At 32.2% G+C, this 27,279-nt stretch overlaps 1 protein-coding gene across 2 annotated transcripts; it reads right to left on the bottom strand.

Annotated features, from left to right (window-relative positions):
• Nucleotides 1-1,329: 1,329 nt before the first annotated feature.
• LOC134683093 (microtubule-associated proteins 1A/1B light chain 3B-like) lies at nt 1,330-21,615 on the bottom strand. Of its 2 annotated transcripts, XR_010100949.1 has the most exons (5): nt 21,398-21,615; nt 10,679-10,734; nt 5,493-5,599; nt 4,123-4,393; nt 1,330-3,846 (listed from the first exon to the last, which is right to left on the bottom strand). XR_010100949.1 is itself a non-coding variant. In XM_063542169.1 (4 exons), exons 1-4 carry the CDS (start codon nt 21,435-21,437, stop codon nt 4,234-4,236), a joined length of 363 nt encoding a protein of 120 aa, XP_063398239.1. In that variant the 5' UTR covers nt 21,438-21,615; the 3' UTR covers nt 1,330-4,233. The 2 variants fall into 2 exon arrangements, 1 of the variants encoding a protein (XP_063398239.1); XM_063542169.1 differs by having other exon boundaries at nt 1,330-4,393.
• Nucleotides 21,616-27,279: the final 5,664 nt, after the last annotated feature.

Here is a 27,279-nt window from a genome sequence, read left to right as displayed (position 1 = left end):
CCTGATTTAGTAGATACATTTGGATGAATCATGGGCTAAAATATATTGTAACTCTTACAAAATAAACTTAGATTGGAAAACCTTTCAAGCAAATTAAACCATAGAATGATTTTGCTATTGTTGTCAGTAGAACAGACACTGTTTGTCACTTAGTTTTTAAGTTCTAAACTTTTAACTGGACTCATTCAGGGCGTTGATAATTCAAACTTTTTGCTGAGAGTTCCTTGTGTACATAAATTCTGACCTTTTTTTTTAAGCATTTCTGATGTAGGTAAATTCAGACTTATGAATAAGATTATAAGTGTTCTTTGTAAAGCAAATTTTGACTGAGAGCTCATAGTGAAGTATATTTCTGACTTTTCAATAAGCATTCCTGGTGTAGGTTAATTAATATTTTTGCCGGAAAAATCCTGAAAATAGGTATAAACTAAGATTTTGACAGAGGGGATCTGATGTACGTAAATTCAGACTTTTAACAAAGCATTTCTGATTAAATTTAACATTCAGACATTTGACTGAGCATTTCCAGTATAGGTAAATTTACATTTGACTGACTTTCTCTTGAGTAGGTAAATTTAGACTTTCGACTGAGCATATTCAGTCAGACTTTTGATTAGGCATGCCTTTTGTAAAACAATGAAGACTTTGACTGAGCGTTCCTGGTGTAGACAAATATAGGCTTTTGACTAATAATGCCTTGTGAAATAAAATTAAAGATTTTTGACAGAGCTGATCTTGTGTAGGTAAATTTTAACCTTTAAATGATCTCTCCTTGTGTTGGTAAATTCAGACTTTTGACTGAGTATTCGTACTGTACATAACTTAACTCTTTTATCTGAGTGTTCATAAAAATGTAGGTAAATTTAGGTTTTTGGCTGAGTATTTCTTGTGTAGGTAAATTTAGACTAAGTCATAAATGGTATTTGTCTATTTGTCACACTTTGGTGATTCCCTATATAATCAACGATTTTTTTTTACCATGTTACCATGAAAGGGGGAGCCTCCAAGCCCCCAAGGCCACCCTGCATCCGCCTATGAACATACATGGGAAAAATATACATAAGGGCTGAGATGACGTATCAGCGATTCCATGTAAGAAAAGAAAGTATAGGTGAGGTGGGAGGGGGATGTAACATATATCTATGGTCTTGGTCATACAACTTCACTTGGTACTCTAAGAAAATTCTACTTGAAATACCAAATCAAGCACTTTGATTGGTTGAATTCTGAGTCTGAGTACGATAATCATACTTCTAATTTATATGACCACAAGTCCAGGTCAGCAGTGCTGAGTACAGCATCATTTTTAAGGAGAAATGGCATTGTGCATAACAGATTTTGACATGTTTTATTTTATTTACAATATTATACATCAATTGTATCATTAAATTTTAATACATTCACCATAATTTTTTTAATTTGGTTTCAGAAAATCATGAATACCCTACTTTATGATAAATAAACCAGTTTCAACATGTTCATTTCCTTAAAATCAAGGAAGATTGCAAGTATTACCTAATTATGATACTTTATTGATAGAATAAATTTAGACTTTAAATATTTTTTGGGGTATAAATTGTATGCATTTCATGGAAACTTTTAACATATTTACCAAGGACGTATATAAGTCCTATTTAAGTCCTTGGATTTACCAGTAACTAACATTGCCTTGTAATTATAAAAACTTTAGAAATCAGTTACTAGTATATCAAAGTCATACTAGAAGAATTATGATTTTAAATTTCCTGAAAATATTAAATCTTCGTTATTCATTTCTAAATTTTTATCTATTTGATCCTAAGAAAAATATATATATAATACATTAACCATATTAATGTGCTATATAAGAATACAAATAGATATACAAGTGCAACAATTAAAAAAGACTTTTATCTCTGACTAAAGGTACTGACAAAAGTACCCTTAACAGTGGTAAATACACTTGATTTAAACAAGAACATATTTGCATAGTTTCCTAATGAATATTATTTATTTATCCTAAAATGCTCATCTGCTGTGAAAAAAAGACTTGTTAGACATTTCAATAAAATTCGCCAAATAAAACAAAACTAGCAAAGTGTAAAAAAGGAGTAGTATAAATGTGATAATTTTATGTTAAAAAAATTCACACTCTATCTTAATTTTCAAAACAAAGCTTACTGGTATTTAATTGTTAAATATATATATATATATTGTAATTGGCAATTTCAGAGCCAAAAAAAACCCAGTTACAGTAAGACTATTGTCATCTAGTAGTTTCTTGAGATTAAAACACAGTGTTTGATCAAAATGTCTTCCTTGTAAGGTCTATGTTCAAAATAAACCCCAGTCAGCAAAAATTGACAAAATTACATTTTTTTTTTTATAGAAAAGAAGTAATTAATACTAGTGAAAGACAGATATTGAAAGGCAAATTCACAAAGTACATGTATAAAAAATGTGTCCTCCATTTTTCACAATACACCTACAGGGTATCGTATATCAATTAAAATTAAAAATACAAACATACAATCTTTTACTATCTATATCTACTTTGATGCCAACTACAACAAAACACAAATCTTAAATTATATGTAACATGAAAAAAAAAATTTATTCTTGACTATTTGTTGAACACATGCTTAAAGTCATATGAAACGAGGAAGTGGTGAAGAAAAAAAAAGGTTTATCCAATTCTTGAACCAATGCATGTATATATATATATATCATAAACTAAGTCCTCTGTGAACGATTTTTTCATTTTTTAAGCAAATATAACTTACAATCGTCATTTTTTTTTCTCTCTGTCTGTTATGATTTAAAAAATATGGCTTCTCATCAAATGCCTTGTTTTGAAGCCGAAGTTTACTGATTGTTACCTTTTGGTAAAAAAATAACAAAAAGCATGGGTATTGAGCATGTGTTTAACATGTACAATCAGAGAATTGTTTATTTTAATGACAGATCCATGCCTATTGCGACCAAGATTTTATAGTACTTATAAACATGGTATTCCCACATTCAGAAGATTTATAAATAAACATTTCAAAATATAATAAAAGCATAATTAACTTAATTGTAATGAGTTTTTCCTATCCCCTTTAACATTTATATACATTTTTCAAACTAACTGTTCCCAAGTTAATCCAAACATCTTTATTGCTGAATATGGCAGTGAAAACAAATATCAAACAGGAACTAGTTAAATAAAATGGTGGATGACAGCATGGATGCAGTTCACAGAGAGCAAAGAAATTTTGAAGCAAAAGCAGTAGCTAAAGATAGATAAGAAGGGTTCCATACAGCACACAAAAGACATTGTGATGAGAACTAGTACTGCTGTATGGATACCTAACAGATTTGTTTACTTTACTTCTTTCTTTTATTTACATATATATTTTCTTTAGATTACTAATAACAACCTTCAAAAGTATCCAATGAACTTTAACTGATTAAATAAATGTAACAATATGCATCATTTTTTTTCATTTGTTTGGTAAATATTTACTTTGAATGTATAATTTAGGAGGCATTATCACTTTGTTAAAATTACACAAATCCAATATAATCAATGCCAGTGATGTCATGGTGAATTGATAATCATAACACAGTCAGTTTTTGCTCAAATTCTGGTTATTTGAATCCATATTCCTCATACTGAATAGAATAATTTCCAATGCCAAATTATAGTATCATAAAAAATAAAAACAATTTAATACTTAAACAAATAATCTAACAATTGGCTACACATAGTTGTTAAAAGTGTTCTGAATAATATACATGTATATTTTATAAATAATGTATGTACCGGAACATATGTTGTCAGATTCAAAAATAATTATGCCAGCTTTGTATAGTCCAGTTAAGGTGGTACCTATTACTACAGGGAGATAACTCTGTAAAATCAACTAAACGTTTTAATTACGTTGTGTTGTTAAGGGGAAATTAAGCTTTTCAAAGACCAAAATAAGTTTTTGTCAAACTGCTATATAACCAGTGTAATTTTTCTGATAAAACAGTTGGTTCAAATTTTTTGAAATTTTTAAATTTTGTCAAAGGGTTAAAGTGAATACTTTGTCAAAATTTTAAGAAAATTAAACGAGCCAAATTAATTTTAGTTAAAGTGTTGGGTACCACCTTAAGTGTTAAAAAAAGTTTATGATTAAAAAAATGGTCATAAAATGCATTGATAAATCTGACTTGCTTGTATGACAATATCACAATTGTTTGACTTATGAATAATGCTGTATCTGATCACCCAAAAGTTTCTTGTGAAGCATATACAATGTACAAGAATCCATCATCATCTTTTTCTTTCCGGTAAACGTCTGCTATTGGTGTTGTATTACTGACCAAGGTTCTGTTGTTTACTAAGAGGTAGAAAGCTTGAGAGGAATTCAACTGCAATCTACGTCTGAAATAAAAATATCACTCATTATTTATTCTTAAGATCTTACTTCAACAATGAAAAGTTTTATAAAAAAAAACAAACAACTAAGATATGAAAGAAAAGTTGAAAATCATAAAAGATGATAGTGTTGAAATAAAAAGCAAAATAAAAGGTATCAACTTCTCTCAAACGAGGAGCCACAAGGGACCTGTATCACTCACAAGGTATCTATAAACTACTGTAAATTCAGAAATTATTGCATGCATTAATCATTGCGTTTTTGTCATTTGAGACTAAAATGTGATTTATTTTTTTGCAATATATAGAAAAATCCTGTTTAATTTATATAAAATTTTTCAAATTGCAAGTTTAAAATATTGCGATTATAACCCTGTTGCATTTTTCGCAATAATTAAAAACATCGCAATAATTTCTAAATTTACAGTCTATTGAAAGGAACAGAAAAAAGCCAACATATTTTGAATACCAATTTATAGAAACATTTAGACATGAACATCTTATAAACAGCTAAATCTTTTAAGGCTGTGTGTTATCCTTTAGTTCTCAGTTCTAGTTTGTGTTTTATGTGTTCTATCTCACTGATTGATGTATACTCAACATTTCTATATAATTTAATTTTGGATGTGTCACGTCTTCTGATTGGCTGACGTTATTTTGTTATGAACCCATAGACATAATTTAGTCATGTGACCGTGACGTTATCAACGTTTTTTCATGGTTTTCTACTGTTTAAAATGGAATTTAGAATTAAATTATAAGGAATGACTGTAATATTTTTTCTGTCTATTTGAAATAACATAAAAAATGTGGTGCACACTGTTATATAACCCGCTACGCGTGTTATTCAGTGTGCACCACATTTTTTATGTTATTTCTTCATAGACAGAAAAAATATTACAGTCATTCCTTAATTATTCAAAAGGTTTTTTAATAATATGCCTATTGCTGATTGTTGAAATTTGCATCTTTTATGTTTCATGTACCGTACATGTAAATGATCCTGAACTGGAAAACTTAATATTGTTGTGTAATTTTTCTAATGAGATTTTTATATTTTTGTCTTAACACTTGATTAGCGCATCATACCACCACACCAACATACCTTATAATTTTCACCAGCTCACTCATGTTAACATTATCAGGCACCAGAAATTTGGTTTTGTCAAGCATAGGTAAGTTTTTCTCCTTTTCATATCTTTCAATTATTACCTATAATTAAAAAAAAAAAAAAAGAATTTTTTTTCAAGTTTTTACATAAATTATATATCAATGCTTATCTAAGAAGTAATCAATATGATTGAACATTGATCATTTATTAAAAAATTAACATATATACATAGATATAAGAAGATGTGGTATGAGTGCCAATGAGACAACTCTCCATCCAAGTCACAATTTGTGAAAGTAAACCATTATAGGTAATTAAAGTATGGCCTTGGCTAACACGGAACAGCATACTATAAAGGCTGTACAGATAGTCAAGCTTATGTTTTTTTGACATTCATGTACATGTACTTGTACTCTAATCTTAAAAGGTTGATTAATACATAATATGTATGTAATATGTAACAGTAAACATGATAAACCAATAATCAATACTATAATTTTTACACCCCTGAAAAAAGTGTTTACTGTAAATTCAGAAATTATTGTGTGCACTTTTTATTGCGATTTTGTCATTTTACACTTGAATGTGATTTTAATTTTTACGATTTTGAGAAAAGTCATGCTTAATTCAGTTAAAATGTTACAAAATGCGAGTTTTAATTATTGCGTTTACAACTCAGTCGCATTATTCACAATAATAAAAACCTCGCAATAATTTCTGAATTTACAGTAATTCTTATTTTTCCATTTATCACTTTATATGTTTGATATCATGCTATGCATGATTGTATCATGGTGAAATATATGGAACGCCACGACTGCCTTATGTTAATAATCAGCATTATACGCAGTGTTCACAGCATTATATGAAGTGATCACAGCATTATATGTAGTGCTCACAACATTATATGAAGTGATCACAGCATTATATGCAGTGCTCACAGCATTATATGCAGTGTTCACAACATTATATGAAGTGCTCACAACCTTATATTAAGTGCTCACAACATTATATTAAGTGTTCACAACATTATACGTTTTTGTTGTATGATGAGATTTATGAATGATGAGATAATTCGGTAAACTTCGTTTTTTAGCGGAAATTACCGAATCCATAATTGGTAAATTACGGTAATGCCCAGCAAACAAATTTAAAAAGTTATTAAAATCATGTTATCATAAGGTAGCATACAATATTTAAAACTGATTGAAATAAGTAAGGAAAAGATGAAACTGAGAGGTGAATGATTGAAGTAGTTCTGTTCGTCGTAAGAAATACGAATGGCAAAATGTAAGTTAAATAATAAAAAGTTTTTTTAATGAAATATCGTAGGAAAATTTGTATGATATATTCTCGAGTTCATTTCCTACTGAAGAAATTTAGCAAGGTGCCACTTTATAGTCCGTACTCAGTTTTAAAAAGCTTAATTACCTTTTAAATAAAACAGACAGCTTTCTATAACACATATAGGTGCCATATTACGCTAGCTTATATATGTCATGATAGAGTCATTTTTGGCATCGATTTTCAGAATTTGGCATTTTTACATGAATAAGTATCTAACAGATATGGAAAATGCAGGTTTTTTTTAACTATTTTGATCTGAGCGTCACTGATGAGTCTTATGTAGACGAAACGCGCGTCTGGCGTATAAAATTATAATCCTGGTACTTTTGATAACTATTTACACCACTGGGTCGATGCCACTGCTGATGGACGTTTCGTCCCCGAGGGTATCACCAACCCAGTAGTCAGCACTTCGGTGCTGACATGAATATCAATTATATGGTAATTTTTATAAATTTTCTGTTTACAAAACTTTGAATTTTTCGAAAAACTAAGGATTTTCTTACCCCAGGAGTAGATTACCTTAGCCGTATTTGGCACAACTTTTTGGAATTTTGGGTCCTCAATGCTCCTCAACTTTGTATTTGTTTTGGCTTTTTAACTATTTTGATCTGAGCGTCACTGATGAGTCTTATGTAGACGAAACGCGCGTCTGGCGTATAAAATTATAATCCTGGTACTTTTGATAACTATTTACACCACTGGGTCGATGCCACTGCTGGTGGACGTTTCGTCCCCGAGGGTATCACCAACCCAGTAGTCAGCACTTCGGTGCTGACATGAATATCAATTATATGGTAATTTTTATAAATTTTCTGTTTACAAAACTTTGAATTTTTCGAAAAACTAAGGATTTTCTTACCCAAGGAGTAGATTACCTTAGCCGTATTTGGCACAACTTTTTGGAATTTTGGGTCCTCAATGCTCCTCAACTTTGTATTTGTTTTGGCTTTTTAACTATTTTGATCTGAGCGTCACTGATGAGTCTTATGTAGACGAAACGCGCGTCTGGCGTATAAAATTATAATCCTGGTACTTTTGATAACTATTTACACCACTGGGTCGATGCCACTGCTGGTGGACGTTTCGTCCCCGAGGGTATCACCAACCCAGTAGTCAGCACTTCGGTGCTGACATGAATATCAATTATATGGTAATTTTTATAAATTTTCTGTTTACAAAACTTTGAATTTTTCGAAAAACTAAGGATTTTCTTACCCAAGGAGTAGATTACCTTAGCCGTATTTGGCACAACTTTTTGGAATTTTGGGTCCTCAATGCTCCTCAACTTTGTATTTGTTTTGGCTTTTTAACTATTTTGATCTGAGCGTCACTGATGAGTCTTATGTAGACGAAGCGCGCGTCTGGCGTATAAAATTATAATCCTGGTACTTTTGATAACCAATTAAAGCATTTCACTGTAGGTGTTAAACATAACTTTACATCAATTATTCCATTTTTTACAAGCTTTTTAGCACGGCAAGTACTAAGATTGTCTTCTAAATATGATCAGCAGTCTTATATAGAAATTTAAACTTTCATAGAAAAATGTACCCTTTCAAGACCCTGTTTAACATTTTCATTTAAAGTTATCATCTCTTATGAAAATTGAGTTTGTGGGGATGAATAAAACGTTTACTACGTTTGTTCGTCAGTTTGCACGGTACATACATGTATATATATAAAAGTGGTATGCTTGCCAATGAAACAACTTTCCACAAGAGACAAAATGACATCACAGAAATTTTAAACAGCTAAACGGCCACAGTACGACCTTCAACAATGAGGAAAGCCCATACCGGATAGTCAGCTATAGAAGGCCCCGAAATGATAAACGAAAAATATTCCTAATTTATGTACAAACAAACGATCGAAAAACTAACATATATATAACACATTAATTAACAAACGACAACCACTGAAATAAAGGCTCCTCCTGACTTGGGACGGCCACATATATGCAAAATGTGGCGGGTTTTAACATGTTAGCGGGATGTTGGTATCCTCCCTCTAACCTGGGACAGTGGCGTAACAGAACAACATAAGAGCGAACTATGAAAATCAGTTGTAAAAGGCTTGTTAGTTTTCTCGTTTGAATTGTTTTACATGGTCGTATCGGGGCCTTTTATAGCTGACTATGCGGTATGGGCTTTGCCGTCATTGTTGAAGGCCGTACAGTGACCTATAGTTGTTAATGTTTGTGTCATTTTGGTATTTTGTGGATAGTTGTCTCATTGGCAATCATACCACATCTTCTTTTTTATATTAACTCATTAGATGGGTACAAATATAAATACATATGATCTAACAAGAAAATAGAGTGAACGTGCATGTGGGCGGGTACTTGTATATCCCAACAATAAAAAGACACTATAAGTACTGATCTGAGAGTATATATAACTAATATAGTACCATGCTGTTGATTAAAAATAACATCACTCCAGACCCTTTTGTTTTCCACATAATTAATATTGCCAATAATTAAGAAGTTCCGGGTCGAATCGATACCATTATATATTCACCTGTTAACTATTACATTATCTGTACGTTCCGCATCTGACAGGAGTACCACGAAACGCTGTATTTAAGATTTTGCTATATACACGGGTCGTAATCACAGGGTTGAAACTACTTAATTCAATCATTGTCACATTGTTCCCGATTGTAGTACTTTAATTGCAGTATGACTTTCTAAGATGACAATACGAATAATAAAAATCTGGACTTAAAATAAGGCGTATAGGTACAGCATGTACAGTTTTCAATTTGTTAGACGTAAAACAGCGAATCAAAGATTCAATTTTATTCATAACTCATAAAGGACAAAACTGTTGATTAAAAAATACTCCTTTCCAGAGACTTTTGTTTTCCAAACAAAATCAATAATACCAATATTAAATTGACAAGTTCCAGGTCGACGGGTTCAAACAGAAAGATGTTAAAAGAAGAGAAAAATTCATCTTATAATCGGCATGACTTTATCAGATGACAATACTAATACTAAAATAAGGCTTACGCATAGTTATATTCTTTAATTCAGTCACAGACCCGCGATATCACGGGTGTGTTCTAGTAAATATATATACATATTAAGTTGTGAATATGGTGAAACTAATCCTCAAAATAAGTTTAAAATGCCCTGGTGTGGATTAAACTTGGGTTAAATTGATCATACTTCTTAATTTACTTATTTCAATCCGTTTTAAATATTGTATACTGCCTTAATGATCACATTATGGATTCGGTAATTTCCGCTAAAAAACGAAGTTTACCGAATGATCTCATCATTCATAAATCTCATCATACAACAAAAAACGTATATTGTTGTGAACACTTAATATAATGTTGTGAGCACTTAATATAATGTTGTGAGCACTTAATATAATGTTGTGAGCACTTCATATAATGTTGTGAACACTGCATATAATGCTGTGAGCACTGCATATAATGCTGTGATCACTTCATATAATGTTGTGAGCACTATATATAATGCTGTGATCACTTCATATAATGATGTGAACACTGCGTATAATGCTGATTATTAACATAAGGCAGTCGTGGCGTTCCATAGAAATAGGTAGTGTTAACATAGGTATAGAGTAACAATCGGTGTCGGATCCAGAACTTTTCATAAGGGCAGGGGGGCACTGACTGACCTAAGGGGGCCCCACTCCAGTCATGCTTCAGTGATTGTCTATATAATTACCCCCCCCCCTTTTGCATCCGCCTATGACAACAGCAGCTACAGCATATGGTCTTAAGTGTCAACCAATCACATTGATGTATTTGTAGATATATATATAATTAAGTAAGAATAATTAACAAACACTTACTGGTATCTTGTCATCATGTTGACATCTGATAGCTTCAACATCCCTACTTCTCTGCTCTATAACAAAAACATAAACTTGCATGAAATTTACTATATTATTATCATATATAAGGAGATGTGGTATGATTTCCGATGAGACAACTACTAGAGCTCAATTTATGAAGATAAACACATTTATAGGTCACCATTTTAAAGAAATAGAGAATGTGTCAAAGAGACAACAACCTGACCAAAGAGCAGAAAACAGGGAAAGGCCGTCAATGGGTCTTCAATACAGCGAGGAAATCCCACACCCAGAGGCATGCCTCAGCTTGCCTCTAAACCAAAATGTGTGCTAGTTCAAAGATAATCAGTTCAGATAGTCCATTTCTTATATTATTTAATACCCAATTGCAACTGGCAAGGGAATTCTGCCAGAATTTAAACTTGCTCTCTTAAATTTTTGTATACATGAAATTGGTACTCAAAAATTGCCATTACATTCAGTGTTTTACATGTAATTTTTCTGCTGAAAACATGACATGTAGTATTTGTACATGTACATGGATAATTTTTTAATGACAAACAACCTGGGGTATGGTAAAATGAAGATTTCAATTATTTGCACAATAGTCACTAAAACAACAAGATAACTAAATCTTGAAATGAAAATTTGACATGGCTTTGAATGCAATACATGTACATTAGTATAATGCATATGCTGTTTACCATTGTTTACGAGAAACAAAGATAATAACCAGATGCTCCGCAGGGCGTAGCTTTATACGACCGCAGAGGTTGAACCCTGAACGGTTGGGGCAAGTATGGACACAACATTCAAGCTGGATTCCGCTCTAAATTTGGATTGTGATTAAATAGTTGACACAGCATAGGTTTCTGACACAGAATGAATGTATTCAAATGAACTTAAAATTTTTGTTTTCTCTTAGAGCAATTCACTATGCTGTTGAATATTAATCCTCTCAAAAAAATGTTTGAAGAAATTTTCTTTTTATTTATGAAATTTCAAATGAGAAAAATTGAACCCAATTTTTTAATCACATCCCCCTTTCCCTTATTCCAAAACTAATTTCAATTAAAATATTCTAATGGAGTTTGCAACAATTACTACTCATTTAAATACATCATAAAATATTAAGATGTAAAAAAACTGCTTGTTATCACTGAATGGTAAAGATTATTTAAATTTATCAGTTGGTAGTAAACAGTGAATATACATTGTATATTGTATATAACAAAGATTTAAGTTGATTCTGGACAAAGAAAGATAACTCCAATTAAAAAAAATTCTTGCAGATATTTCTTGCTTACTATACTGGACAAAGAAAGATAACTCTTAATTTAAAAAAAATTTGCTATTTCACAATATTGTGAAATTAGATATTTCTTGCCATTGCACAATACTGTGCAATTGAAAAGACTTGCTATTGCACAATACTTAATATAATAATTTTAGATCCTGATTTGGACAAACTTGAAAACTGGACCCATAATAAAAAATCTAAGTACATGTTTAGATTCAGCATATCAAAGAGGCCCAAGAATTTAATTTTTGTTAAAATCAAACTTAGTTTAATTTTGGACCCTTTGCACTTTAATTTAGACCAATTTTAAAACTGGACCAAAAATTAAGAATCTACATACACAGTTAGATTTGGCATATCAAAGAACCCCAATTATTCAATTTTTGATGAAATCAAACAATGTTTAATTTTGGACCTCGATTTGGGCCAACTTGAAAACTGGGCCAATAATCAAAAATCTAAGTACATTTTTAGATTCAGCATATCAAAGAACCCCAAGGTTTCAATTTTTGTTAAAATCAAACTAAGTTTAATTTTGGACCCTTTGGACCTAAATGTAGACCAATTTGAAAACGGGACCAAAAATTAAGAATCTACATACACAGTTAGATTCGGCATATTAAAGAACCCCAATTATTCAATTTTGATGAAATCAAACAAAGTTTAATTTTGGACCCTTTGGGCCCCTTTTTCCTTAACTGTTGGGACCAAAACTCCCAAAATCAATATCAACCTTTCTTTTATAGTCATAAACCTTGTGTTTAAATTTCATAGATTTCTATTTACTTATACTAACGCTATGGTGCGAAAACCAAGAAAAATGCTTATTTGGGTCCCTTTTTGGCCCCTAATTCCTAAACTGTTGGGACCGAAACTCCCAAAATCAATACCAACCTTCCTTTTGTGGTCATAAACATTGTGTTTAAATTTCATTGATTTCTATTTACTTTAACTAAAGTTATTGTGTGAAAACCAAGAATAATGCTTATTTGGGCCCTTTTTTGGCCCCTAATTCCTAAACTGTTGAAACCAAAACTCCCAAAATCAATCCCAACCTTTCTTTTGTGGTCATAAACCTTGTGTCAAAATTTCATAGATTTCTATTTACATAAAACTAAAGTTATAGTGCGAAAACCAAGAAAATGCTTATTTGGGCCCTTTTTGGCCCCTAATTCCTAAACTGTTGGGACCTAAACTCCCAAAATCAATACCAACCTTCCTTTTGTGGTCATAAACATTGTGTTTAAATTTCATTGATTTCTATTTACTTTAACTAAAGTTATTGTGTGAAAACCAAGAATAATGCTTATTTGGGCCCTTTTTTGGCCCCTAATTCCTAAACTGTTGAAACCAAAACTCCCAAAATCAATCCCAACCTTTCTTTTGTGGTCATAAACCTTGTGTCAAAATTTCATAGATTTCTATTAACTAAAACTAAAGTTATAGTGCGAAAACCAAGAAAATGCTTATTTGGGCCCTTTTTGGCCCCTCATTCCTAAAATGTTGGGACCAAAACTCCCAAAATCAATACCAGCCTTCCTTTTATGGTCATAAACCTTGTGTTAAAATTTCATAGATTTCTATTCACTTTTACTAAAGTTAGAGTGCGAAAACTAAAAGTATTCGGACGACGACGACGACGACGACGCCAACGTTATAGCAATATACGACGAAAAATTTTTCAAAATTTGCGGTCGTATAAAAATACAATGAAATATATACAGTATGTTATTATCATAACAATTCATTTCAATGAAATCAATGAAATCAATGTACATGATGTACCCATGATAGTCAATATGACTTGGTACCTATTTGGACTCTAGATCTGCCGTTATCTGATTGGCAATCATCATGATCATACAGCAAACATGTACATGATCTCCTTGTTTCTTATTTCAGTTTGACAGAACATTTGTCATTTAAATAAATTGAGATGATACATTGTACATGTGATTCATTGCAGATAACAATTGGTATCATTGAACCGATTATTGGATGTTTTTTATGATTTGGAAGCTTGAATTTTTACCAATGCTGTTGAAATGAACATGGACATGTATCAAACTGCCACTTGATGTTTTTGGTGGGTTTGTGTTGCTTACAGTTTTCAGTCATTGCCTTGACTGTTAGTCTTTAGTTTCCTATGTTGTGTCTTGTGTACAATCATTTGTCTGTTTGTCTTTCAATTTTTTAGCCATGAAGTTGTTAGTTAGTTTTCCATTTATGAGTTTGATTGTCCCTCTGGTATCTTTCGCCCCTCTTTGATGCAAAGAAAACAAGAATCTGGGTTGGTTCACGCCCAATCATGTTCGCCCCCTTTCACTTTTGCACCCTACACGTTCTTGCCCAATTTTTATTGGTTTTGTGTTAAATAGACAATATAGACAATATTTTATTCACACAAACACATTTACATTAAATGGTTATGGCATACCCATAAAATTAAGACAATAAACTGACAATAGTTAAATTAATTATTATTATATTAGAGTGACAGTGGTTTTGACAGGGAAGAAGAAAAAGGCTATAAATATCAACAGTTAACACATTATTAATGTTCATGAACAAATAAAATAAGAACACAAACAACCAGATGCTTCGCAGGGCGTAGCTTTATACGACCGCAGAGGTTGAACCCTGAACGGTTGGGGCAAGTAAGGACACAACATTCAAGCTGGATTCTGCTCTAAATTTGGATTGTGATTAAATAGTTGACACAGCATAGGTTTCTGACACAGAATGAATGTAATCAAATGAACTTAATTTTTTTGTTTTCTCTTAGAGCAATTCACTATGCTGTTGAATATTAATCCTCTCAAAAAAATGTTTGAAGAAATTTTCTTTTTATTTATGAAATTTCAAATGAGAAAAATTGAACCCAATTTTTTATTCACATCCCACTTTCCCTTATTCCAAAACCAATTTCAATTAAAATATTCTAATGGAGTTTGCAACAATTACTACTCATTTAAATACATCATAAAATATTAAGATGTAAAAAAACTGCTTGTTATCACTGAATGGTAAAGATTATTTAAATTTATCAGTTGGTAGTAAAAAGTGAATATACATTGTATATTGTATATAACAAAGATTTAAGTTGATTCTGGACAAAGAAAGATAACTCCAATTAAAAACCAGATGCTCCGCAGGGCGTAGCTTTATACGACCGCAGAGGTTGAACCCTGAACGGTTGGGGCAAGTATGGACACAACATTCAAGCTGGATTCCGCTCTAAATTTGGATTGTGATTAAATAGTTGACACAGCATAGGTTTCTGACACAGAATGAATGTATTCAAATGAACTTAAATTTTTTGTTTTCTCTTAGAGCAGTTCACTATGCTGTTGAATATTACTCCTCTCAAAAAAATGTTTGAAGAAATTCTTTTTATTTATGAAATTTCAAATGAGAAAAATTGAACCCAATTTTTTAATCACATCCCCCTTTCCCTTATTCCAAAACTAATTTCAATTAAAATATTCTAATGGAGTTTGCAACAATTACTACTCATTTAAATACATCATAAAATATTAAGATGTAAAAAAACTGCTTGTTATCACTGAATGGTAAAGATTATTTAAATTTATCAGTTGGTAGTAAAAAGTGAATATACATTGTATATTGTATATAACAAAGATTTAAGTTGATTCTGGACAAAGAAAGATAACTCCAATTAAAAAAATTTCTTGCAGATATTTCTTGCTTACTATACTGGACAAAGAAAGATAACTCTTAATTAAAAAAAAATTTGCTATTTCACAATATTGTGAAATTAGATATTTCTTGCCATTGCACAATACTGTGCAATTGAAAAGACTTGCTATTGCACAATACTTAATATAATAATTTTAGATCCTGATTTGGACCAACTTGAAAACTGGGCCCATAATCAAAAATCTAAGTACATGTTTAGATTCAGCATATCAAAGAGGCCCAAGAATTTAATTTTTGTTAAAATCAAACTAAGTTTAATTTTGGACCCTTGCACTTTAATTTAGACCAATTTTAAAACTGGACCAAAAATTAAGAATCTACATACACAGTTAGATTTGGCATATCAAAGAACCCCAATTATTCAATTTTTGATGAAATCAAACAATGTTTAATTTTGGACCTCGATTTGGGCCAACTTGAAAACTGGGCCAATAATCAAAAATCTAAGTACATTTTTAGATTCAGCATATCAAAGAACCCAAAGGTTTCAATTTTTGTTAAAATCAAACTAAGTTTAATTTTGGACCCTTTGGACCTTAATGTAGAACAATTTGAAAACGGGACCAAAAATTAAGAATCTACATACACAGTTAGATTCGGCATATTAAAGAACCCCAATTATTCAATTTTGATGAAATCAAACAAAATTTAATTTTGGACCCTTTGGGCCCCTTTTTCCTTAACTGTTGGGACCAAAACTCCCAAAATCAATACCAACCTTCCTTTAATAGTCATAAACCTTGTGTTTAAATTTCATAGATTTCTATTTACTTATACTAACGCTATGGTGCGAAAACCAAGAAAAATGCTTATTTGGGTCCCTTTTTGGCCCCTAATTCCTAAACTGTTGGGACCGAAACTACCAAAATCAATACCGACCTTCCTTTTGTGGTCATAAACATTGTATTTAAATTTCATAGATTTCTATTTACTTTAACTAAAGTTATTGTGCGAAAACCAAGAATAATGCTTATTTGGGCCCTTTTTTGGCCCCTAATTCCTAAACTGTTCAAACCAAAACTCCCAAAATAAATCCCAACCTTTCTTTTGTGGTCATAAACCTTGTGTCAAAATTTCATAGATTTCTATTAACTTAAACTAAAGTTATAGTGCGAAAACCAAGAAAATGCTTATTTGGGCCCTTGTTGGCCTCTAATTCCTAAAATGTTGGGACCAAAACTCCCAAAATCAATACCAGCCTTCCTTTTATGGTCATAAACCTTGTGTTAAAATTTCATAGATTTCTATTCACTTTTACGAAAGTTAGAGTGCGAAAACTAAAAGTATTCGGACGACGACGACAACGACGACGACGCCAACGTGATAGCAATATACGACGAAATTTTTTTCAAAATTTGCGGTCGTATAAAAATTCATGCATATATTTCTAGCTTACTATACTGGACAAAGAAAGATAACTCTTAATTAAAAAAAAATTTGCTATTTCACAATATTGTGAAATTAGATATTTCTTGCCATTGCACAATACTGTGCAATTGAAAAGACTTGCTATTGCACAATACTTAATATAATAATTTTAGATCCTGATTTGGACCAACTTGAAAACTGGGCCCATAATCAAAAATCTAAGTACATGTTTAGATTCAGCATATCAAAGAGGCCCAAGAATTTAATTTTTGTTAAAATCAAACTAAGTTTAATTTTGGACCCTTGCACTTTAATTTAGACCAATTTTAAAACTGGACCAAAAATTAAGAATCTACATACACAGTTAGATTTGGCATATCAAAGAACCCCAATTATTCAATTTTTGATGAAATCAAACAATGTTTAATTTTGGACCTCGATTTGGGCCAACTTGAAAACTGGGCCAATAATCAAAAATCTAAGTACATTTTTAGATTCAGCATATCAAAGAACCCAAAGGTTTCAATTTTTGTTAAAATCAAACTAAGTTTAATTTTGGACCCTTTGGACCTTAATGTAGAACAATTTGAAAACGGGACCAAAAATTAAGAATCTACATACACAGTTAGATTTGGCATATTAAAGAACCCCAATTATTCAATTTTGATGAAATCAAACAAAATTTAATTTTGGACCCTTTGGGCCCCTTTTTCCTTAACTGTTGGGACCAAAACTCCCAAAATCAATACCAACCTTCCTTTAATAGTCATAAACCTTGTGTTTAAATTTCATAGATTTCTATTTACTTATACTAACGCTATGGTGCGAAAACCAAGAAAAATGCTTATTTGGGCCCTTTTTGGCCCCTAATTCCTAAACTGTTGGGACCGAAACTCCCAAAATCAATACCAACCTTCCTTTTGTGGTCATAAACATTGTATTTAAATTTCATAGATTTCTATTTACTTTAACTAAAGTTATTGTGCGAAAACCAAGAATAATGCTTATTTGGGCCCTTTTTTGGCCCCTAATTCCTAAACTGTTCAAACCAAAACTCCCAAAATAAATCCCAACCTTTCTTTTGTGGTAATAAACCTTGTGTCAAAATTTCATAGATTTCTATTAACTTAAACTAAAGTTATAGTGCGAAAACCAAGAAAATGCTTATTTGGGCCCTTGTTGGCCCCTAATTCCTAAAATGTTGGGACCAAAACTCCCAAAATCAATACCAGCCTTCCTTTTATGGTCATAAACCTTGTGTTAAAATTTCATAGATTTCTATTCACTTTTACAAAAGTTAGAGTGCGAAAACTAAAAGTATTCGGACGACGATGACAACGACGACGACGCCAACGTGATAGCAATATACGACGAAATTTTTTTCAAAATTTGCGGTCGTATAAAAATTCATGCAGATATATCTTGCTTACTATACTGGACAAAGAAAGATAACTCTTAATTAAAAAAAAATTTGCTATTTCACAATATTGTGAAATTAGATGTTTCTTGCCATTGCACAATACTGTGCAATTGAAAAGACTTGCTATTGCACAATACTTAATATAATAATTTTAGATCCTGATTTAGACCAACTTGAAAACTGGGCCCATAATCAAAAATCTAAGTACATGTTTAGATTCAGCATATCAAAGAGGCCCAAGAATTTAATTTTTGTTAAAATCAAACTTAGTTTAATTTTGGACCCTTTGCACTTTAATTTAGACCAATTTTAAAACTGGACCAAAAATTAAGAATCTACATACACAGTTAGATTTGGCATATCAAAGAACCCCAATTATTCAATTTTTGATGAAATCAAACAATGTTTAATTTTGGACCTCAAATTTGGGCCAACTTGAAAACTGGGCCAATAATCAAAAATCTAAGTACATTTTTAGATTCAGCATATCAAAGAACCCCAAGGTTTCAATTTTTGTTAAAATCAAACTAAGTTTAATTTTGGACCCTTTGGACCTTAATGTAGACCAATTTGAAAACGGGACCAAAAAATTAAGAATCTACATACACAGTTAGATTCGGCATATTAAAGAACCCCAATTATTCAATTTTGATGAAATCAAACAAAGTTTAATTTTGGACCTTTTGGGCCCCTTTTTCCTTAACTGTTGGGACCAAAACTCCCAAAATCAATACCAACCTTCCTTTTATAGTCATAAACCTTGTGTTTAAATTTCATAGATTTCTATTTACTTATACTAACCCTATGGTGCGAAAACCAAGAAAAATGCTTATTTGGGTCCCTTTTTGGCCCCTAATTCCTAAACTGTTGGGACCGAAACTCCCAAAATCAATACCAACCTTCCTTTTATGGTCATAAACATTATGTTTAAATTTCATTGATTTCTATTTACTTTAACTAAAGTTATTGTGCGAAAACCAAGAATATTGCTTATTTGGGCCCTTTTTTGGTCCCTAATTCCTAAACTGTTGAAACCAAAACTCCCAAAATCAATCCCAACCTTTCTTTTGTGGTCATAAACCTTGTGTCAAAATTTCATAGATTTCTATTATCTTTAACTAAAGTTATAGTGCGAAAACCAAGAAAATGCTTATTTGGGCCCTTTTTGGCCCCTAATTCCTAAAATGTTGGGACCAAAACTCCCAAAATCAATACCAGCCTTCCTTTTATGGTCATAAACCTTGTGTTAAAATTTCATAGATTTCTATTCACTTTTACTAAAGTTAGAGTGCGAAAACTAAAAGTATTCGGACGACGACGACGACGCCAACGTGATAGCAATATACGACGAAAATTGTACAATATACGACGAAAATTTTTTCAAAATTTGCGGTCGTATAAAAATTAGGTTGCATATTAAAAAAAGTTATAGTTAAAAAAGTTAAAGTTAAACAACTTTGTAATCCAGTTTTGGCAAGTGTATTCCAATAAGTATATTTGTTGTCATTGTCCCAAAATAAAGTTTTTTTTGTGTGGAATAAATCTAAATCATGTTTTGGATAGTGTATTGTTAAAAATATAATCATTGTTTCTAAAGAAAGTAAGATTCTGTCAATGTTTTTTTTATTGTGTTGAATAGATCTAAATCATGTTTTGGTTAGTGAATTGCTATAACTTTATTTCATTGTTTTAAAATAAACTGAGATTCTGACAACGTTTTTTTTGGGTGTTGAACAGTGTTGAATGAATTAAATCATGTTTTGGTTAGTGTTATATAACTGCGATATTTTTTAGTTTTATTGTTTCAGATCAAAGGGCCAAGTTGTTAAAAACGATTATGTTTTTATTTAAAATCTTCAATGTTTTACTTATTTCCTAATAGTAATACCACAGAATACATCATAAATAAATATTCGGTGAATGGAAACTTCAACATATTCAATTACATACAAACAAGGAATCGTATAGTTAGATATACAAATCCTTGATACAAATAATTTAGTCTTCAGTTGTTTTACATTTAAAAATACAATGTAGTGCTGAAATTCACAGAAACTTATATATTTCCTAGTAACGTAATTACATACAGATACAAACTTAGTCCTAAATACCTTGAAGTCAATAACTTGTAGTCCTGAAATGTACTGAAACTGATAACCAAGTAATCAGCTAGCTTCAAACAAGTTAACATGAAAAATCGTAAATATTCGGCGAAATTGTAGACTATCTTCAACACATTCAATAATTATACACACACAACGCAACACCTATACTGGGAAAAAAATCAGGGCGAACCGACTTGGGACAACAGGTATTAGGGCGAACAGAAACTAGGGCGAACGGACCAGGATTCATCAAAATGATCAACATGTTACATTGTCACGGAATAGAAGTTCCTTCATAATGTAAGTTCCAAATGGAAAAAATATTCTGGAATATTACTTCCACAGGAATAAATGTTACAGTAGATGTTCCTAACGGAATAAATAGTATAGAATATTTGTTCCATCAGATACAGGTATTATGACATTGTTTATAATAAAGTTTCCACTGGAACTTCTGTAAGGTGGAACAAATATACGTTGACAACATGATCAATCAATTAAATTTTCAAAGGCTTTTGTCAATTTGCTTGTAGACTATATAAGTGAAACATTTGAATGTGTTTAATGACTTATTCTGTTTCCATTTTTTCTTCTTCTCTCAAATAATATATATATGTAGATACCCTCACACTTTTTCAATGGAAAATGAAAACAAACTATGCCAGTCTATGGTACATGTACATGTGTCATGTCCATGTAAAGGCCTTTGTTTATTTTGGGAATATGAGCATTTCAACAATTTGTGTCACTGCTGCTCTCTTGAACTCAATATTTACAACATATAGACCAATATAAAAGCTTACCATAGTTCCTTCTCTCCTTGAACCTGGTGATTTTATTCATGATCGAGGTAATTTTTAATTGCGAATTACTTTTTTTATGCCCTAGTTTTTTTAACCGGATGTTTTCGACATTCCTTTAAATTTACACCCCGTAATTCGTTGATTCTGTTTTATTGAACTTGTTGCCGAGATGATAAAAATTATTATTATATACAAAGGGAAAACTGAAATTAAAATGTTATTAAATTGTTTAACCTTGTTTTCGTAATATGAAGTTTGATTCAATAATTACGTAAGAAGGGAGTTTAAGGGAATAGCAATCAGCTGTCATTCGCGTAACATATTCTCGGCCTATCATACACTCGGCCTATAACAAACTCGCCCTACCAATAATCATATAAAGAAAAAGGGATCACATTTATTTGAATATTTCTTTTACTTTTGTTTCCCTAAGTTATAACAGCTTCCTACAGTAATTCCACCTTCATTTAGTCAAAGGAAACAGAATAAGTTAATAAATAGTTTGTCAAAGAAGTTTCCAGTTTTAAACACAAGTTAATGAGGGCAGAGACATATAATACAATTGCATTATATGTCTCTGATGAGGGTGGGTGGGGGGTCGTTAATTATTGCACAGTCTCACAGACATACATGCATCACTCTAAGATCCTCTACGTATCAATTTTCAAGAATATCCCTACAGCGATAAAAGCTTACATTGTGAAAAATTGAACGCGACCTTCATTTATTCTCTAGAAACAACGTACTTCAATTAGAAAAAGAAATCACCAATCAAGTTAACATGGTTAATGAGTTGCTAAAATTAGGTTGCCGCTCACTGCTATGGGACCAGTGAAAAGTTGTGACATAACAGCATCCCACTGATCTACTTGGGGGAGTGTAGCATTATTTACGGCCCGTCTAACGACTAGCTAGGCTTTAAACAGTGACACCTCTACCATTGCTTCTTGTCTATGGCATGTTTATATTTAATCAGCTCTGACAATGAAAATTTCTTTTTGCATGTTGTCTTTTAGATATGTCGTAGTGTTTTGTATGTGCTTTGACAATGACTATTTATTTTGGCTTGTTGATTCATAGATATAAAAATCTTTAAATACATAAATCATTGGATGATCATCGGAAAGCATAATAATTGAAATGCTTGTCGACATCTGCTGGAATAAAATTTATAAAATTATAATAATGTTATTTTATCAATTAATATTACAATATTACAATTTAATTGCACTGTGACACAATCAATACGGAAACATGATCAGACTCCTTATAATTACATAAGAATTGTGATCAAACTGAAAAGGGGGACTAAACACGTTAGTAATACATGATACTTGAAATCCATCAATCCAGACATTTTCCACGCATGCGACCTACTGAACTAGACTTATTACAGTCACGATTTGTACTGATGTAAGCAACACCAGGCGCGGATCCGGCAGAGGGGGGATCCGGGGGTTGGAAGCCCCCTTTTTTTGGACGATCAATGCATTTGAATTGGGACATGTAATTGGAACCCCCTTTATCCTGGGTTAGGACCCCCTTTTTTAAAATGGCTGGATCCGCCCTGGCAACACGATGCGTGCCACTAGTGGAGCAGGATCTGTTTACCCTTCTGCAGCACATGATGTCACTCACAGATATTAGTGATGCTCTTATTGTCTAGTCGAGTGTAGTTTTCTATGCTATGTATTGTGTAGTTGAACTAGTATTCTTTTTAAGACATTGCGTTTTCCGTTTATTTTCGACGTTTGACGGTTTGAATGTCCCTCTGATATCTATGGCCCCTTTTTTACTGTGCAGTCACTTCGGGTGTTTGGATAATAATAGGTAGTTATGCATGTTATGTTCTCAAGTTGAAAAGGTGTCATCTGTAAATATGCCAGTTATTGAGTTTGGTTTAATACTTAGGTGATTGCAAGATCTTAAAAAGGTGTCAACAATACCTCAAACCAGATGCCCAATATATTAGTTCTGGATATGACATTGCTAGATTCTGAACTCTGATTTTGTCTTGCTTTCAGCGAATTCTCGACTGCAGAACTTTAAATAGTGACGACATCGGATACATACAGAGATGATATATAATGACGACAGAAATGAATTAAATGGGGAAAAAAAAATGGGACCCATTATTTCGTGTCTATTTTAAGTGTAAGACCACCAATACACCCAATTCAATTTAGAACGTGAAAGCAGCTCTCCCTTGACAGAGAATCGTGTTTTTTATTTCATTATTTACTAAATCTAACAAACAAATATGCAGTAATGCAACTTTTATTGAAAGAGAACAAGTTGAGATAAGATGGTGACAAGGGAACGTCACCATCTAAAAATGGATAATTAACGATAGGAAATGAGAAATCATCTCTTTTATCATAAATTTTAGTATTAAGCTTTCCGTTAGTGATATAGATATCAAGATCGAGGAAAGGGCAGTGGTCATTGTTAGTATTAGCTTTATTTAAAGTAAGTTCAACAGGATAAATTTCTTTAGTATACATACTGAAGACGTTGTTGTTTCGATGGGTCTTTGCTGATTTTTGTCATAAATTGTAATTCATAGCAATACAAAAACAGGTCCGCAATAAGTGGTGCACACTTAGTCCCCATTGGAATTCCGATAACCTGACGATATACGGAATTTCCAAAGCGAACAAAAATGTTATCTAGTAAAAATTCAAGGGCATATATAGTATCAAAGCATGTGCAATTGACATAGTTTTTTTGTTTATTGCTACTAAAAAATGACATAAAAGAGTTTGAACATATATATTCACATTCTGACTTTTTAAATGCCCATTTAATTAGGTGGGTGATTTTTTTCTTAATGAGAATGTGAGGCAATGTGGTATACAGGGTTGAAAAATCAAAACTTCGAACAGATTCAAAATCACCAATATAAGCATGCAATTTATCAAGTCTCCCCTAAAACATGTATATTTAATACAATTTCATAGTTATTTTAATCATTCAAACTGTTTTAATTTGAAAGCTAATTAACTAATATTTACAATCAAATATAAAAAAAAATTGATACTATTTCACCAATTAAGTATATAAACAGTTTGTTTTTTTCCTCAATGGTTATTTTTAGTATCTCTCTCTCTGTGTGTCTCTCTCTCTGTCTCTCCCTCTCTCACACACATTCACTCTCTCTCTCTCACACACTCACTCTCCCTCACACACACTCTCTATCACACTCACACATTCCCTATCACACTCACACAGTCTCTCTCTCTCACTCACTCTTACAGTCTCTCACCCACATTCTGTCTATCACTCTCACACAATCTCTACCTGCCTCCCTCCCTCACAGACTCTCTCTATCCCACACTTTCTCTCTCTCACTCACTCAGTATCTCCCTCTTTGACACAGTGTCTTTCTCCTTCACTGTCTCTCTGTCTTTCTCCTTCACTGTCTCTCTGTTTTTATCCTTCACTCCCTCTCTGTCTTCCTCACACACACTCATTTTCTCTCCCTCACTCTGTCTATCACACACTCTCTATCACTATCCCACACTCACTCTATCACTATCACACACCCTCTCTCTCTCACCCAAACAGAGTATCAGCCTCACACACACACACACACTTACTCTCCCACATATATGAATTAATTTGAATTGACATGATTCATTTGTCATCGTGCATTTACCGAAGAAGGATATCTGTTATCCGAAATATCTAATATTTGTATATTTTATAATTATTTAATGGTGATGTTGTACCCTTTTTGACTTGTTATAGAGTAAAATTACTTGGATTGTAAGATGATGAAGTTCATTGCTTATAGTGATTTTTTGTATAACTCTCCCTTTCCATGCTTAAAAAGTAAATATACATTTTAAACCTAGATACTTATAATTGTAAACAATTCTATTATATCTTTTTCGCAATGCAAATATTCTTTTAAAAGTTTCCCAGGTTTGTTAAACATATTAACTTTGGTTTTAGATAGATTGACCTCTAAACACCATTTTACAGTACAGGAGAAACTATCAAGTCGTTTCTGAAAGACTTGCCTTGGAACTAGACAAAAAATAACAAGACCCTCTGCATACATGAGGCAGTCAATTCTGCGGTCATTTATATCAACAGCATCTGGGGTTTCATTAAATGCATCCGGTAAAATTCATTTATAAAAATCTTGAAAAGGTTGGGATTCAAAATATCCCCTTAGTCTACTCCAATTTGGGAATAAAAATTAGAAGTAAGCACTTTGTCTATTTTAGCACACAATTTACTTTTATTGTACATATCTCTCACGATTGCATGGAAATTACTATGACCCCCAGTAAAGACTTATTAAACGAAATATTTGTTTCTACTTTTGTAGCGTTTAGAAAACAACAACAAACGCGACACAACGTTTACAAAATTTGGGTTAGAAAGAAATGCGGCCTTAGATAGGTAAAAGTGAGTGTTGTTTGTGTTTTGTGTTAATTATTCAATTATCTCACTTGAATGGACTGGAAAACACGTGTTACATTTTATGTGTAGTACAAATATTTAAAAAAAACTAAAGTTACCACCCATTATCATGTTCATTTGAATTATTTTAAAATATTTGAAAAACAAAACATTTCTTAATCTAATAAACTTATAAATTCAATAGAGTGATAAACTATTTATATACAAATACAATTAACATATGAACGAGTTCCTTCCCAAAGGTTAAATTGCAAGACTGAGAAATAAAAAACACCGAAAATTGCATTATATTTTTATTTAGATAAAATGATTCATTTCAGAGTGTAGGATTGCGCTCTTACCTAATGAAGGGAACTGAAGGTTAGAGCGCCAATCCTTCCAAAATTCTGGTAGGCAGTGGTGTTCTCGCCAATGGGCTGTATTAATTTGCAGCGCCGACGGAGGAGAACCCGTTACTGCTTAAGCCGTGCACCTCTACAAGGTGTAATTTCTTCTGGCTTGGAAGAAATTATTTTGGAACGGATCTTTTCCTGTCTTCAGTCATTCTCTTTATTCTTTAAAACTCTCTTTCAATTTTCTTTTTTCCCCCATTTCTCTCATTTTTTAACTTAATTTTCTTACACTGATTTTTCCCTTCGATCGCTTTCGTACTCTCTTTTACTTTTCTCACACACTCATGCTTTCTCTCTCACACTATTTCTGACTTTCTCTTACACACTTTTCTTACTTTCTCTCAATGTCTAACAGTGTGTGTGTGTGTGTGTGTGTGTGAGGCTGATAATCTGTTTGAGTGAAAGACAGAGGGTGTGTGATAGTGATAGAGAGAGTGTGTGTGATAGTGAGAGATAGTGTGTGTGATAGACAGAGTGAGGGAGAGAGAATGAGTGTGTGTGAGGAAGACAGAGAGGGAGTGAAAGAGTAAGACACTATGTTAAAGAGGGAGATACTGAGAGAGCGAGAGAGAGAAAGTGTGGGATAGAGAGAGTTTGTGAGGGAGGAAGGCAGGTACAGATTGTGTGAGAGTGATAGACTGTGAGAGAGAGACTGTGATAGAGAATGTGTGAGTGTGATAGAGAGAGACTGTGTGAGGGTGATAGAGAGTGTGTGTTAGGGACAGAGTTAATGAGGGAGAGAGACTGTAAGAGTGAGTGAGAAGGAGAGACTGTGTGAGAGACTGTGTGAGGGTGATAGAGAGTGTGTGTTAGGGACAGAGTTAATGAGGGAGAGAGACTGTAAGAGTGAGTGAGAAGGAGAGACTGTGTGAGTGTGATGGAGAATGTGTGAGTGTGATAGGGAGAGTGAGTGTATGAGTGAATGTGTGTGAGAGAGGGAGAGACAGAGAGAGAGACAGAGAGAGAGAGATACTAAAAATAACCATTAAGGAAAAAAACAAACTGTTTATATACTTAATTGGTGAAATAGTATCAATTTTTTTTTTTATATTTGAT

Source organism: Mytilus trossulus, chromosome 9 (genome assembly GCF_036588685.1).
Source record: "Mytilus trossulus isolate FHL-02 chromosome 9, PNRI_Mtr1.1.1.hap1, whole genome shotgun sequence".
NCBI lineage: Eukaryota > Metazoa > Mollusca > Bivalvia > Mytilida > Mytilidae > Mytilus > Mytilus trossulus.
The sequence above is the reverse complement of the archived record's forward strand: the minus strand, read 5'-3'. Positions and strand labels throughout refer to the sequence as shown.

What these genes read in the sequence shown, in the direction of transcription:
- LOC134683093 (XM_063542169.1), bottom strand. Translation starts at nt 21,437, where the DNA reads ATGAATAAAATCACCAGGTTCAAGGAGAGAAGGAACTATG. An exon ending in CAAGGAGAGAAGGAACTATG is followed by an intron (nt 10,735 to 21,397) that starts GTAAGCTTTTAT and finishes TTTTTGTTATAG; the next exon opens with AGCAGAGAAGTAGGGATGTT. An exon ending in GAGCTGGTGAAAATTATAAG is followed by an intron (nt 4,394 to 5,492) that starts GTATGTTGGTGT and finishes TTTTTATTTCAG; the next exon opens with ACGTAGATTGCAGTTGAATT.